This window comes from Callorhinus ursinus, unplaced genomic scaffold (assembly GCF_003265705.2).
Source record: "Callorhinus ursinus isolate GAN/ISIS: 27379988/994484 unplaced genomic scaffold, GSC_fseal_2.0 scaffold18, whole genome shotgun sequence".
Taxonomy (NCBI): Eukaryota; Metazoa; Chordata; class Mammalia; order Carnivora; family Otariidae; genus Callorhinus; species Callorhinus ursinus.
The window spans coordinates 28,489,190-28,504,978 of NW_027397080.1; the positions used below are offsets into that span (position 1 = coordinate 28,489,190).

Here is a 15,789-nt window from a genome sequence, read left to right on the forward strand (position 1 = left end):
GCAGCGACCAGAAGAGGGAAGGATGGGCTTGTATGAGGGACAGATTAAAGGTGGGGAAACCAAGGAGGAGGCAATGAAGGCTGGGAAGAAGATGAGGGAACTGGAAGAGGCTCCCTCAGAGCCCCTCTGTTGGAGATGTGGTGTGGGGGGCCTGAGCCCCTCTTTGTGGCTGGGAGGCACACTCTGCCATCCTGGTCTCAGGATGCAGACCTCGTCTCTAAGGCAAATCCAGGCAGCCTTGGAGGGCGGAGCTGGGCAAAGACATCAGGCCCCATGCCAGCCTGATGGCAGGGACAGCAGTGTGTGGACCCATGGCCCCCAGAGGCTGGGCTCCTATTGTACACCCGTTCAGAGTGGCCAGAATTTCACAGGACTCTGCTGGGCCTCGAATGCCAAAGGCAATGGCATTTAGCCTGCTGGAGCAGATGTGACCACCACCCCTGAACTCCTCTAGAGGCCCCAAGGGGCAAAGGAGACTCAGTTCTTCCTGAGAAACTTTCTCTGTAGGAACCGAGGCTGGCCTGAGAGCCCTGTGCACAGGGCTACTGCACGTGTTTTGCTTGGCTCTCTTTTGATTCACCTGGTGGGTTGTGTCACTCTGAGCCAGATGTTCTCTCCTGGGCCATCGTGTTGTCCCTTTCCATGTCTGCTGCCCCAAGAGGGCTCTGGTCTTATCCCCTCTAAGATCCAATGAATCCTTTCTTTGATGCCTTCACATCAGCCTGCAGTAGGCTGTCCTTTGGCTCCAGAGGCCTGTGTCGGGTGGGATCAGCGCCCCCGAGGCGAGGAAAGTGGTCCTCATCCTTCTCCAGGGACCCCTCTGCCAGCCCTGGCCTCATGGCTTTGTGCCCTTATGCCTCACTCTTCTCCCTCACCACCCTCTGGTTTGTGGTTATATGTTTGAGGGGTTCTTTTATGAAGGTTCTTTGTCCCACCTCAATGGTAAGGTCCATGAGGTCAGGGTCTGGGTCTGTGTTTGCATTTCCTTGCATCACCGAGGCCTGGAACGGTTCCTGGCACATAGTAGGTGCTAAGTAGGTTGTTGAACAAATGAACGCACCGCTCCAATGGGCATTCTTCTGTTTATGAGATGTGAACAACGATGAGAACAAGACTCACAGGGGATGGCCACCGGTGGTGGGCACAGGGGCAGCTTGACTTCGGGGGACTCAAATCCTGCCAGCATAGCAGTGGATGGGTCAGAGCTCTGGATGTCATTTTGTCCCCTGCCCCATTTCCCAGATTAAGTCAATGTTCAGTGGCTTGTTCAAGGAACCCCCGGGGCAGGGCTGGAGCTAAGACTCGGATACTGGACTCCGAACTCCAGATCGGGTGCTCCTTTTTGTCAGATTAGCACGCAGGTGGAGCACAGCAACTGAGGGAAGCTGATCAGCTGGCCCTGGAGTCAAATGTGGTACATGCTGAGAGGCTGTAGGGGACAGAGAGCATGGACTCAGGAGCCAACAGCCCCGGGTGGGAAGCCCGGCTCTGTCTCACAAGCTGTGTGAGCTCAGACCAGTTACTTCATGTCTCTGAGCTTCAATTTCCCTTAGCAGTGAAACGGAAACAAAAACGTCCCCTTCTGAGGAATGCTGTGAGGATTCCCAAGAATGCATGGCTAGGACCCAGGATGCAGTAGGCGCTCCCAAACAGCTGGCTCTCGTTAATATCTCCTGGCCTCCAAGAGAAGGAGGGAGAGAAGCAGGGGCTCAGGGAACTTTTGCAGGTGACAGGGGTCTCTCTCCCCTGGGATCCCCTTGGGCCCTGTGGCCCTCCTTGGCCTGCGGAATACCTGCACCTCCTCACAGACCCCAGGCTAACTGCTGTGCCCGAGCTACTGAAGGGCATCTCATTAGCACTCAGCAAAAGCTCATTAAGACCGTGAGCTGTGCATCAGCAGCAAAGGAAGGTCAAGGTTCTTTTCATGGGAGTTAGTGCCTCTGGGACTCTGTGTGCCAATATTCACAAACAAGATAAAGGGGGATTTATTTGTAGGCAAGTAGACAGCCGAGTGCGTGGCCCCAAATAGTCACCCACATCCTTCCCCCAGGGAAGGGGTAGCATTACTGGTTGGCAGCTGGACAGACGTAGGGCCTGAGGGACCAGGACAGGTCAGTTTTAATGAGGAAGTAAAGATCCAAAGTCGAGAATGCCGCCCGCAGAGGGTGGGCCAGGAGAAGCAGCCTGGTACTGCCCGAAACCGCCTTCCCCTCTCCGGGCCCCAGGAGCCCATCTTAAGAGGGGAACCCAGCTCCCTGGAGACCTATGAGGGGTACCAGAGTTGTAGTGGGCGGGGCAGCCCTAGTCACCTGGGGAGAGGTGACAGTGACACCAAGGCCTGGCTGCCTGCTCAACACCACCCAACACTCTGAAAAAAAAAAGCAGAGGTCAAGGGGAATGAAGAGGAGCGGTTTCTTAAAAGGAAATGGGCTAAATGAGGGTTTCTTTACAAATGGGCATTATTTTGATTGCATGCAAATGATATGCAAACGACTCTGCCTCCCCATTAAAACTAGGTTCTTGGAGAGGTTATTGGACGGGACAGTCATTTCTCTAAGTGCTTCTAGGGTGCCTTGTCACCTTGCTACCTGACTCCCTGTCACCCCCTCCCACCTGAACTGCTCCCATAAGCTGGCCCGTTCCTCCCACAGCGTCAGTCACGGGAAGGGGTGCCACCCTGTATCATGGCCCCCCGACAAGGGCTGCCGGAGCCCTGGGTTCACCGGTCTGAACCCCTGAGCAGCCCCTTCAGGGCTGTGTGGTCCCAAGCTCAACCTGCCCCCGAGCCTCACTGCTCTTTGCTGGGCCTCTGAGGGCTCTGGTTTCACAGAAGGCTGACGGGGAAAGTACTTAAGGGTGAAATATTGTACACATTCAAGGGTTTCCATCTCAGATTTTCTAAGAACAGGCCTCTTGATTTGACCACCAACCTTGAATGCCCCCATCTGTCAGGCTTTGTTACAATTCTCCCAGAGGTTGTATACCTTTTTTTTTTTTTAAATATTTTATTTATTTATTTGAGAGAGCGAGAATGAGAGAGAGAGCACATGAGAGGGTGGAGGGTCAGAGGGAGAAGCAGACTCCCTGCTGAGCAGGGAGCCCGATGTGGGACTCGATCCCGGGACTCCAGGATCATGACCTGAGCTGAAGGCAGTCGCTTAACCAACTGAGCCACCCAGGCGCCCGAGGTTGTATACCTTTAAAGGTTGGGGCAGACTGGCTGGGGTCAAAATCTGGCTCCTCCGTTACCAGCTGTGTGACCTAGCCAAATCAATCTCTTAGAGCCTTGGCTTCCCCATCTGTATAATGGGTATGATAGCACGCACTCTGGAAGGCTAACAAATGAGCCGAAGGCTAACGTTGAGCCCTGCTGGTTCTGGGTTGAAATGTGTCCCCCCCCAGAGATATAGTGAAGTCCTAACCCTGAGCTATGAATGTGAGCTTACTTGGAGACAGGGTCTTTGCAGATGATCAAGTGGAGCCATTTAAGGTAGACCCTGATCTGATACCACCGGTGTCCTTGTGTAGGGATCAGAGGATGTGAACACCATAGAGAAAAGATGGCCATGTGAAGACGGAGGCAGAGATGGGGAGGGATGTGTCTTCAAGCCCAAGAACACCAAGGACTGCCCGCGATCAGCAGGAGCCAGGAGAAAGGCCTAGAACAGATTCTCCCTTGGAACCTCCAGAAGGAACCACCCTGGCAACACCTTGAGCTTGGACTTCCAGCCTCCAGAACTGAGAGAATAAATTTGTTGTTTAAGCACACACACACACACACCACCCCCTGCAAGTTAATGGCATTTTGTTCTGGCAGCCCCAGCAGACGGATAAAAATCCTGAGAAGAACATCTGGCACAGTAATTAGAACCATGAATTACTTAGGGTCTGGCTTCAGCATAGATGGTGGGTCCAAAAGCCTGCTGTTCCCCATACAAGTACTGAGTCCCCACTCGGTCCCCGGCATGCACTAGGTGGGGACACTTTTGCACCTCTGCCTTGCAGACCTAGCCCCTCGGTTAATATCTACAGATGACCAGGTGAGCTAGCCTGGAGGTCACCCTGGACGTCATTCCCACCCTCAGGGCTCAGTTCCAGCTCAGTCTGTGTCTGGCTTCCTAAGGCCCAGGGGGGCAATGTCTGCCCCAAGGAAGAACAGTACCTGGCACACCAGAGGTGCTCAAAAATACCCCAACTGGGGCACCTGGGTGGCTCAGTTGGTGAAGTGTCTGCCTTCGGCTCAGGTCATGATCCTGGGGTCCTGGGATTGAGGCCCACATCAGGCCCCCTGTTCAGTAGGGAGCCTGCTTCTCCCTCCGCTCCTCTCCCCACTCATCTTTCTCTCTAAGGAATAAAATCTTTTAAAATATTGCCCCAACTGACAAGCCAGATGAGCCCCTTAAAAGAAGGTGCATCTACTGAACCTCACGCCCACAGTGCTACCTGAGGCCCCCAACCTCGACCTGGGCTCGCAGAGCACTCTGGGACCTTGGTTCCTGGGGAGGCTGGCACCCTCCACCCACCTCCATCTCCTTCCAGGCCCAGCCCCACCCCTTGTGCCAGGTTCTGGCCGAGCAGCCTGCAAGCACTTAGTTATTACAGTGTGAAGAACGCGGTGGAGCCAGTGATGCTTATGATGCTCGTGTTAATGGCGGCGGTCTGCGGTGTCATTTCACTCGAATAGGAACCATCTGCTGTGAGTTGGTTGCAGGCACAGCCAGCCCCCCACCCAAGGACTGCCTCCCCCAGTTCCACCCCCCAGAGTCGAGTGGGGGAGATGGGGGCTTGGATCAGTGAGGAAGGCTGTGTTGGGGCCCAGGGTAGGACATGCAGAACCCCAGGCCAGTCTCTTGTACTCTCTGGCCAGGACCAAAAGGCCTGGGAGGGACCACAGGACCACCCAGCACTGGCCGCCATAAAGCTGGGGTAAGGGGAGGAGAGGGGTAGGGGGTGCAAGGCCCATGCCCTTGAACCCACTGTGCTCTTCCTGCAAATTCCCCGAGGGAGGCACGGGGCTCAGGAGGCAGCTGGGCTCTGCCACCGCCCCAGCTCCACGTCAATCAGTTTGCCTCCTGGTGCCTGTTTTCACAGCTGTAGAATGGGGGCCCTGTAACACCCACATGGGAAAGCTGTCGCCAGCACTGAGGCAGTACGAGAGGGACACCCCCGTGGTGAGCTGGCATGGAGGGGGGCTGGACTCTTCCGCTCTCAGGGGGTGCCTGACACAGCTGTTGGCAGCCCAGATGAACGGGGTGGCAGCCGGCTTCCCACCCAGCCCTGGCGGGGTGCCGTCATAAAGGCAGTGCAGGTCACACAGGTGGGTGTCCGCTCCCACACTGAGCGGTGGGGCGCCTCTTCCCACCCAGGCCCGGGGACAGAACCAGTTAGAGCCGAGCCAGGAAACAACATGCCTCTGGGGTCAGAACAAGCGCCTCGTCCCACACCCACTGGACAGAAAGGTGCGCCAGTCAGGACCCAATTGCCAGGGCTATAGGGAGGCCCCAGTGGGCAGGGGGATCTTATAGCCGCTCCGAAGGAGCACGAGACAGGCAGCCAGCCCCAGGGCCCCCGCCAGGAGCACAGCGCCCAGGGCTTTGAGGAAGGAAGTCCTGGTCCGGGTGAAGGAGCCAGGCGCCATGATGCCGAGCAGGGCCGTGCTGACCGTGAGCGTGTAGAGGATGGACACGCCTGTGTTGAGCGCGACGATCTTGCCGAACTTGGCAAACGGGGCGATGATGCAGAAGAAGAGGGGCACCGTGGCGATGACCGTGGTGAGGGCGCTGGACACGATGGCCACGCCCACGTGCCGCACGGCCTCCAGGGTCCGCCACTGGCGCTGCGAGTGGGCGTCCTGGGTGCGAGGAGAGGGCAAAGGCTGGGGCCAGGGGCCCGACACACCAGTGGGCTCCCTCCCTGCTGGGGGCCAGTCCGCTCCTGGACGCCCCCAATTCTGCTCCCATAAATGGGGCTGGTGACAGCACCTACTTCCCGGGCTTGGTGGGGAGAGGGCCGTATTCCCTGCCGAAGGCGCACAGGCAGGCGCCTAATGGTTGCTAGGACAGCCAGGCTGCTGCTGATTTGCGTTGTAGGTCCTCAGAAATGGCCCTGATGGCAACGGATCTCTTGCTTTGGGCTAAAAGCCCCTAAAAACGTAACTGATTTAATTTATGTATTGATGAACATTTCCATACCACAACTCCAAATTAGGAGAAAACAAAACACTTTGTAAGACCCAGAGCTGGTCCTGGCACTGAATATATGAACATGTTGTTGCTAAGCCACAAAGATGTGTGTGGGGGGTGGCCTCAGAGTCATGACTAGTATGGGCCACCCTGCTCCCCAGGCTGGAGGAGACTCGGACTCAGGGAAGCAGGGAGGGCACGTGGACATCATCTGGTCCGAGCCCTTATGCTCATTAGAGAAGCAGGCTGGGGCACGGGCCTGCCCAAGGCCCACAATACTGCTCTGGCGGGGCTGCCTTCGAACCTACATACCCTGGGCATGGAGATTGGCCGCGAAAACCTCGGCCCCTAGAACAGTCTGCTTGGGAGCTGGGCACCGGGGCTGTCCAGCTGGCCTTGGGGGCCCCTCAGCTGCACTGGGGACAGGAGATGCATTGGGGGGGCGGCAGGGTGCTCACCTCAGCCTGGTGGGGGGGCAGGTTCTCTCCGGCCAGCAGGTAGCCCTCAACCAGATGGACGCAGTAATCCACAGAGGAGCCGACGAGGATGGACAGGGAGATGGCTTCCACGGCCCCCATCTCCCAGCCGCTCCAGTACATGATGGTCACCACAAGGCAGACGATACCTGCAGGGGGCAGGGGACGGCCGGCAGGCAGCTTGGACCCAGGCTCACCCACACAGTCCCGGAGGGGTGGTGGGTGAACTCAGAGGGCCCCTGGGGGATGGGGCAAATCCTAGAGTGGAGCCTCCACCTCTGGTGACAGGAGGGACCAGGAGGACCAGGGCCAGAGAGAAGCAGGGGTTCTGGGGGGAGGGATAGGTGCAGCAACATGTCACTGGGCCAGGAGCTACCACCCGGCAACATCCGGGTCCCTTCTGGGAGCACACAGGCTGGTGGGGCACTGTCCTGTGAGTGACCATCACAGAGGGTCTTTCTGCCTGGGGTGGGGGTGGGGTGGCTGGGAAACCTTCAATAAAGATGTGTGACAGTTAAGGATGGAGAGGAACCTCCTGACCTGAGGCCACCAGAGGGACCCCTGCCGACTCTTGGCCCCATGGCCTGATGCCTATTGCCACCCCCCCCCCCCACATACCCAGGATACTCAGGAGCACTGGCAGGAGGAGGAGAACGTGGGTGGTGAACACGGCCACCGCTGCCACACAGATGAGCAAGGATAGGGCCAGGCCATACAGTGCACTCTGCACCCCTGGAAGGCAAGAGAAGAGGGTTCTCAGCTGGGTTTTGGGGAGTGCCCCGCCCCCACCGCCCCTCCACGGTTCGGAGGTTACTGGGATCCCACGGTTGGGCACTGTCCGTTTCACTGCGGGTAAGCCACAGAGCCTCCCTGAGCCTCATCTGTGACACAGTAAGAGTACCCACCCCACACAGGCCTCCTCTGGAGTTTAAAGAACACGGTCAGGCCCTCAGCACAGGGCGTGGCCCTGGGAAGGCCCATCATGACAGAGAGCTGCCACAACGGTGATCACTGTTACTCTTTAGGTGGCCAAATTAAGGAGCAAAGAACGGGGCTAGGTGCCCCTGAGCAGGAGACCCACACTCTGGCCTCTGACTGGTGTTCCTGGCCACTGGGCCATTACGGTTGCCCCAGGACTTTTGGCCAGGACAGAGAAGAGGATAAGTTGCAGCTCAGACAGGCAATGCCGAGCCCTCCCTGCCCCAGGTCACCTGCTACCACCCGCCACTTCAGGCCCGGGGAGTTAAAGGGATGAGGGGCTGGGCTGCCGCTTGCCTATGATCTCCATGAAGATCTGTTTCCAGTGCTCACAGGTCTGGAATCCTCGGCGTAGGGCCGAGCCCTCGGGGAACGTCTGCAGTTGCTGCTGCAGGAAGCTCTCCCAGCGCAGATAGTCCGAGTACGTCTGGAAGGAGGACTTGCCCTTGTACGTGGTCTGTGGGGCACATGAACCATTGAGATGGGTGGGGGGCAGTGCCCACTCACTCTTTCCAGGTGACGGCTGGTCCGCTCTGTGGCAGGTACAGCCGGCCCTTGGCCACCTGCACACGAACAGTGCCCCAGTCCAGGGTTACCTCCCACCGGCCTCTGGGTGCACGTGTTAGCCTTATAAGGGCAGCAGGTTCTGATGCCACCAAAGACCCCATCCCTTTCCAACAGAACCAGCGGCAGCTCCCGGAGCCCCCATGCTCCGCGTCCTAGCCTGTGCACACACTGTTCCCTCTGCCCGCACAGCCAGGTCCCATCATCCTTCAAGGCTTGTCTCCTCCAGGAAACCTTCCCGGAAGCCCCGAGACGGGCCTCTGCTGGGCTCTGGCAGGCCTTGGTGTCTCCCCATCAGAGCTGTTGTCACAGCCCAGCAACCCGCCCGTCTCCAGCCCCCAGCTCCTCGGAGCCGCTCAGCGGGGGACACAGGCACTCACCCTGCTCTGGGACCTTCACACACATGCTCCCACGCCCACTTCTGCTCTCCCTGCGCACAGACCAGCTTACAGCGTGTCTGTGTGCACGTGTGTGTCCGAGTGTTGGTGGGGTCAGCTTGGAAGTGACACCCCGTGGTGTGGATGAGCCCGAGAGGGGATTCCGTCCTCTCTCAAACCGTCTAGGGCCTCAGCCTTTGAAAGGGAGGGGATTCTGACACAGGCCAGAGCATGGGTGAATTTGGGGACCATTATGCTGAATGAAATAAGCCAGACACAAAAAGACCAGTGCTGTAGATTCCAGTTACCTCGGGGGCCCGGAGTAGCCACGTTCCCAGAGATACGAAGTGAAACAGTGGGTGCGAGGGCTGGAGGAGGGGCGGGAGGGAGTTCGAGCTTCACGGGACAGAATTGTGGAGGTGGATGGTGGTGCTGGTTGCGTAACAATGTAAATACGCTCAGTGTTCCAGAACTGTGCTTCAAAAATGGCTAAGACGGTCGATTTTACGATGCATATTTTACCACAACTAAAAGAAAAAAAACCGGCCCGGGGCTTTGAAGTGGTGTCTACGTTGGCCTGGGGCTCCCTTGGAGGCGGACTGGAAGGGGCTCTGGGGCCTCCTGACTCAGGGTGGCTGCTTCTGGAGCGAGTGGCAGGTGGTGGGAAGGAAAGCAGGTCCAGGGGCCAGAGAACGAGGACCGGTTTTCGTCCCCCACGTCTCTACGTGATGGCCCTGCTGCTTCCCGGGACTGCCACGCAGAGGGCAGGGATCTTCAGAGGCGGGACCTGAGGCCGGCGGGGAGCCATGATTGGCTCAAGGAGCCACAGCGCACACCAGGATCAGAGCTGGGACTGGACCCTGGGCCTCAGCACATGGGCGGCTGCAGCAGGCTCGGCACACAGCCCTGTGTCACAGCCACAGGGCCCGCGGAGGCCCAGGTCAGGTGTGCTTGTGTGTGCGTGTCTGAGCGTGCTTGCACATGGGCCTCCCTCCTTGGGCGGGGTCCAGGGAGGGTCAGGATGACAGAGGAAGTAGTGAGGTGTGGGGATGGCTGGTCCCCTGGCTTCCAAGCTCTCCTGGGGGAGGCCCAGCACCCGGGTCTGTGGCCCAGAACCCGGTCCCCCAGAGCGGCAGAGGGGAGCGTCCGGGACTTCCGCCAGCCTCCAGCCCCAGTGGCTCCTCAGCCCAGAGGCGACAAACCAACACAGACCCTGGGCCGGTGGGAACGGCCTACATGATGGAAAGGGCAGCCCCCTGCGGTCAGATGCCAGGTTTAACACTTGATGTCGACACTCATAACCATGTGACCCGGGGCGGGGAGTACTTTCACCTCTGGGCTGCACTATCCCCCTCTCTGAAGAGCCGCCCCTCTGATCTGGCCAAGCACTGTGAGGCGAGGCTGCTGGGAGCTCACCGACTCAAAGGCCATGGAGATCCACTGCACTCGACCCTCCTTGACACCCACCGCCCCGTGCGATAGCTGCCCAGGGAGCAGGTTGGGCTCAGGCAGCTCCTTGCATTCAGGATGCAGCATCTGCAGGAAGGAGGAGGTGCCGTAGCCTGCAGGGAGAAGGGGAGACAGGTGGTCGGGCTGGGGACCTGGAGAGCACCCCTTCCCCCCCATCCCACCTGGGCATGTGTACTCACCCCCTGGGTGAGCGTGTGGCAGGGGCACAGCCCTTCCCCCAACCTCCCAGCCTCAAAACGTGTCTGCCACCAGTGGCAGTGGGCCGTTAGGTAACCTCCAACAGTCCTTTGCCACTGGGGTAGAAAAGGACACCCTGTGGCCCCTTCGGCAGAGCCCTGGCATGACCTCACCCGGGTTTATCTGCGTCCAACCTGGCCCTGGCTCCCGAGTTGGGAAAAGCCACTCCGGCAGGTGTGCCCACACACACTGCACACATCCCCACACACGCGCACCTCTGCACCAATCCGTGTTCGCGCACGAGACGGCTCTAGAAGACTCACACGCCCTCGCCCCAATGTGGACACCAACTCGAGCTCAGACGCGTGTCTGCAGGACTCATGCCAGGCACGGGTGTCCTCGTGGCTGCCCACCCTGGGAGCAACAGCACGGCCTCCCTGGTGTGTCCTCCCTCTGACAAACGGCTCTCCCGCGCACCTGAGGGCAGGCACTGGGCCCCGCCCGGCTTCACCAGCTCTGAGTTCCCCGCGATGGTCTTGCAGAGGTGACACAGGTGCCCAATTTCTTTGAAGAGATCAAAGCTGCTGTCATAGACGACACTGCCCTTTCCCAAGGAGACACAAGTGGGCGCGTGCCGCTCAGTGAGTTGGGAACTCAGTCCTGAGCCCTGCCCCAGGGGAAGAACTTCCACAGCTCCCTGCCACCCTCACAGACATCAGGCTGGAGCCTCTGCACGGTCGCCTGAGGTCCATGCCCGAGGCTGCTCTGTCCTGCTCCCAGCAGCACCTTCTGCTCCCAACACTGCCCACCCTGCACAGGGCCCCTAGGCTCAGCCCTGCTTTCACTCACGTGCTCTCACCTGGGCTTCCTGCTGTCTCTCCCTGCTCCGCACAGCCAAATCTCCATCCTCCCTCAACTGCTTTGTGTCCTCCCCGCCTCCCCCGCTCCTCTGAACACCTGGGGGACTTGCGGTCGGGACTGATCACACAGATCTCTGACTATCCTGGGTCCTGAACTACTTCGGGTCTGAAACCCTGTATACCCAGCCAGACTGACTTCTCCAGGCAGGAGCTCTGACCCTACCACATCCATGGTCCTTCCCACCACATGCTCAGCACCTATTCCATGCCAGACAGACCTAGCCATGCCTCTGACAGCTTCTCTCCCTTCCAACACCCAAGAACCCAGCACGGGGTACAAGCACCTACAGGGGGTGGAGCCCACACAGAGGGGAGGGCCCCTCAGTCAGGCATGCAGCAGGGGCTGTGGGTGCAGGGAGGGGCCTTCTGCAGAAAGAGGACGGTGGTGGGGGGGCAAAGTTTACATGCTTGTATCTCCCTTAGCTCCATTCTAGCCCCTCAGGGTGAAGGGCAACCAGCTCAGGCCCACAATGTACCTAGATTCCTGGGCGATTCTAAGAGCTCAACCCTGATCGCTCCTCAAGAGAAACAGTGCCCTCGAGGGCCTGTGGTGGTCCTGTCTGGGCCTGGTGAGCAGTCAGAGGAGCAAGAGGGCGTGGGGGGAGCTGGACCAGTGGCCATCTGGGCTGGTACTTGTTTGCAGATCTGGTGTGGTCCGGCCCTTTGACATCTGCCCAAAGTGGGCCCACGTACCGGGTCTCCGATGACATGGTTGTCCACCTGCCGCGTGCGGTTGATGCCAATAATGCCAAAGACCACGAAGACCATGGCCCCTGTATCCACCAGTGGCCGCACGGCTGGCTTTCCGCAGCCCGTGTTCACACAGGGGTTGAAGCCGAAGGTGGCCGAGAGGCGGGCCTTGGGCACTGCAGAGGGAGTCACATCTGTATGGGAAGGCGGGGCCCAGCCTCCCGAGGCCCCACTGCAGCCTCCCCGCATGTACCTTTCTCACTGGGCACATAGAAGAAGCCTTTGGTCGGGCCGTCGGGGCTGGAGCTGAGAAGGCAGCCAGGAGGGGCTGCACACACTCGCCCGTGGAAAGGGGGCTTGTGGGACTGAGCAAAGTACACTTTCCTGTGGAGGCAAAGGAGCCTGGCTGAGGCTGGGAAGACCAGGAGGAGTCTGGGAAGTGAGGCAAGCATAGCCACAGGTGGCTGGGTACCAGGACTGGAGGAGGGCGGGGACGGACTCGCCCCCCCCCCCCAGCACAAGGATTTAGTCTCAGTTTGGGGGCTGGGGTGTGGAGGTCACTTCTGGTCTCCCCACTGCCAGGACGCACCACGTGGCCTGCTCAACAGCCTCCTGTTCTGTGTGTGTCTCCCCACCTGGGGCATGAGGGAGGGAGACCAGGAGTTTCCAAACTGCCCTCCAGGGGGTGCAAGAGTTCACAGAGGGGCCCCAGGCCAGCCTTGAGATTCCCTACTCAGAAGCACCCCCGCCTTAAGCTGAATAGTTACTGAGCCTCAAGATTCTGTGTGAAGCAAGGGTTCCATGGTTAGCTTGTTCACCACTGGACCTGACATAGCTCAAGGTTCTTTCTAGAATGTTCTAAGCTCATCCAGGCAGCCTGATCCTGCTTGCTATTGTGTATGTGCAGAGTGAGCCCAGCCCTGGGCTCAGGGGAGGATGGGCAGAGGGACCCCCACCCCCTGAGCCAAGGTACCCTGGGCTGGAAGAGCCCAGTGAGCCCATCTTGGTCACCTGCCCCCACCTCCACACCACTGCCCTCTGCCCCAAGTGACGTCCAGCCTCTATGGGGGCTCAGCACCCCGAGGTCAGGCTCTGTCAGAGTCAGAGCCCCTCACGTCACCAGCGTAGGGCCTGCACTGTCACTCTCTAGGCCCAGCACCGCACCCCCTTCCAGAGCAGAGCATGTGCCATCACTTGTAATGACACTGCGGTTCACTTGTTAGCTGCTGTCTCCCGCTAGCCAGCCTAAGGGCAGGAGCCACATCTGTCTTATTTACCACCGTATCTCCAGCACCAGCGGGGTGCCGGCACACAGTCGGCGCCCCGTGTTTGTTCAATGAACAACGAAATACAGCCTCAATGGATACACGAATGTGGGGCCCTGGTCAGAACACAGGTGTCCCCAGCTGCTCAGAGGCCCCCGCCCCCTGGGGAACAGAATGCTGTCACCTGTTAAGGGTTTTGGGGCACTAATTACATGCCAGGCACTAGGCAGGGTCTGAGTATACAGCACGTAAGTACAACAAACACAGTCTCTGTCCTGTCTCCTTACGGTCTGGCGGGGCAGGGGAGGGGATGGCATTAAAATATTTGCAGAATTAATTACATAGAAAGAGTGAATAGTGCCTTGGAGAGGAGGTACAGAGCATACACATCCACTCATTTGGCAAGTGTTCACTGAGCACCCCCTGGGCGCCAGGCCCTGTGCTAGGTGCTAGGGACACAGCGGGGGACACGGTCAATGTGCCCACTGCACGATGTTCCCAAGGAATGACAGGTTATAAACCACAGGTCAGAGTGATTCCAGGTGGCCATGGGGGCCGGAAAGGGAGCAAGGGTAGCACATGGAGAAGGACCGGGCATGGTTCTTCGGGACGGGGAGGGAGTTCTGCTCAGGGACAGCTTCTCCCAAGAGGGGACATCGGAGTGGACACCTGAATCCCGGAGAGAAGCCATCACACCGGAGGCGCTACGGAAGAGCATTCTAGGCAGAGGGAGGAGCAAGTGCAAAAGGCCCCAGATGGCACCTGCTGGGCATGCGGGGGAGGGGCAGTGGCGCCAGCGCAAGGCAGGGGGGCAGGGAGGGAGCCGGTCACCGGCCAGTCCTCTGTGCCGGCATCCCCCACTCCCCAGTCCTGGGCCAAGAACTCTCCGAACACACGTGTGCATGTGGACAGGGGCTTCCTAAAGGTGCCTGCTGACATCTCTCGGGGGAGAGGGGTCCGGCTGGGGGAAAAGGGCTTATCTGCGAGGCCGTTACCGCGTGTGCTGCAGCTCGTTGGCGGCCGCGTAGAAGCTGAAGTCAAACTTCCAGCCCCGCTTGGCGTCACAGGCCAAGGTTGTCACCATCCACTTGCGGGAGGGGCTCGCCGGCTGGAGCAGCCCTACTGTAGACATACAAGCGGTCAGCTTCTTGGTGAAGTTACCCAAAGGCGCTCTATACACCTAAGCAGTGGATCGACAGAGACAAGACAGGTGACTCCGGGGGGCTGCCTCGGCCTGGGCCCGGCCTCAGGCTCCGGCCCCTCCCACCAAGGCAGGTCCCCCACCCTGTCCAAGCCCCCCTGCCGTGGGGGGTGGGGCAGAGCCCTGGGCAGAAGCTCAGGAGGCCTGGGTTCGAATCTGAAGATGGAGCAAATCCTTCCCTCCCTGGCTGAACCTCAGTCCTTCCTCCAGCGGGGCATCTACTCTACCCAGGACCTGAGCTGGGCTCTGAGCGTACGGCAGCGAGCAAGATGGGCTTGGTCCCTGCCCCCATGGAGCTGCCAGTCACGATGGCTTTAGGGTCTTTCAGGGTCTATGAATGTAACAGGATGATAAGACATGGGATAAATGGTCAGGGAGGAGGAGGGCAGACGAGAAGTGGGCCAGCGCAGGGCTCTCTGAGGGGACGACATTCATGCTGAGATATCAGTGAGGGGCCTGCCGTGCGTTCCACTGGAAGGAAAGCTTTCTAGGTAGTGGGAACGGCATGGCAAAGGCTCAGAGTCAGGAAATGCCTCAGACACCTCACCATTCAGATGGAAATATAAACCCTGAACAAATGAGTTGACACAGGGTGTAACTTATCAAAAAAACACAGATGATTCCTGAGAGGGAGACCCTGGAGGCCTGGGGTGGCCCTGAGAAGCTGGAGCAGCTGCTGAGAACAATCACGTAACCACTGCCTACCGAGCACTTCCTGTGTCCTACATGCTATATACCATTACCTCACGTGTCTCCAACCCTGGCTGGACTTCACACACCCCATTTCACAGATGAGGAGACTGAGGCTCAGAGGGATTAAGCAATCTGCCCAAAGACACACAGATTATAAATGGCAGAGCCAGGACTCGAACCCAGGTCTGGCTGACTTGGAAGCGCATACTGTCACCACTCTGTAGGTTCCACAGACCTGGCTGGGAGAGGGTCCCCGTCTCCCTCACAGACCCTGCCTCCCCCTCCCTGGTACTGGCGGTTCAGGTCACGGCCGCCCAGGCTCACCTGGAAGGAAGGTACCTCCCCGTCCCCGGGGGACACGATCTGCCAAGGGGCGGGTAGGCTGGCGTTGAGGGAGAACCTGTACACAGCCGGGTGGCCCTTACTCTTCACCTTGGATACATACACGGTGCCTGGGGAGTCTGGGAGACAAATGAAGGATGGAGGAGGGGTGGACAGTCCCCTTGCCTGGCTTCCCCTGACCTGGGGCAGCCCACTCTCTGTTCTGTGGACCAAGGAGCTGAGCCCTAACTTGGGCTCCTCTCTAAATGCTGGCGCTGTTCCTCCCTATTGGACCAAGCAGATGGTCATGATGGGGGGTGCTGGTGGTGGGCGAGCCAATGGCCATGATGGGGGTGCTGGTGGTGGGCGAGCCAATGGCCGTGATGGGGGCTGCTGGTGGTGGGCGAGCCGATGGCCATGATGGGGGTTGCTGGTGGTGGGCGAGCCGATGGCCGTGATGGGGGGTGCTGGTGGT

The 15,789-nt window shown here is 59.1% G+C and overlaps 1 protein-coding gene across 1 annotated transcript in view; it reads right to left on the reverse strand.

The window, feature by feature from the left end:
* Nucleotides 1-3,770: 3,770 nt before the first annotated feature.
* Nucleotides 3,771-15,789, reverse strand: part of DISP3 (dispatched RND transporter family member 3) — a 69,195-nt gene continuing 57,176 nt past the window's right edge. The window contains exons 11-20 of the mRNA XM_025855921.2: nt 15,318-15,454; nt 14,095-14,279; nt 12,088-12,218; nt 11,838-12,010; nt 10,702-10,828; nt 9,994-10,139; nt 7,934-8,093; nt 7,277-7,390; nt 6,641-6,807; nt 3,771-5,851 (exon numbers count right to left, since the gene is read on the reverse strand). Coding sequence (XP_025711706.1) covers nt 5,489-5,851; nt 6,641-6,807; nt 7,277-7,390; nt 7,934-8,093; nt 9,994-10,139; nt 10,702-10,828; nt 11,838-12,010; nt 12,088-12,218; nt 14,095-14,279; nt 15,318-15,454 — 1,703 coding nt within the window. The 3' untranslated portion in view covers nt 3,771-5,488. The remainder of the gene's footprint in view (nt 5,852-6,640; nt 6,808-7,276; nt 7,391-7,933; nt 8,094-9,993; nt 10,140-10,701; nt 10,829-11,837; nt 12,011-12,087; nt 12,219-14,094; nt 14,280-15,317; nt 15,455-15,789) is intronic.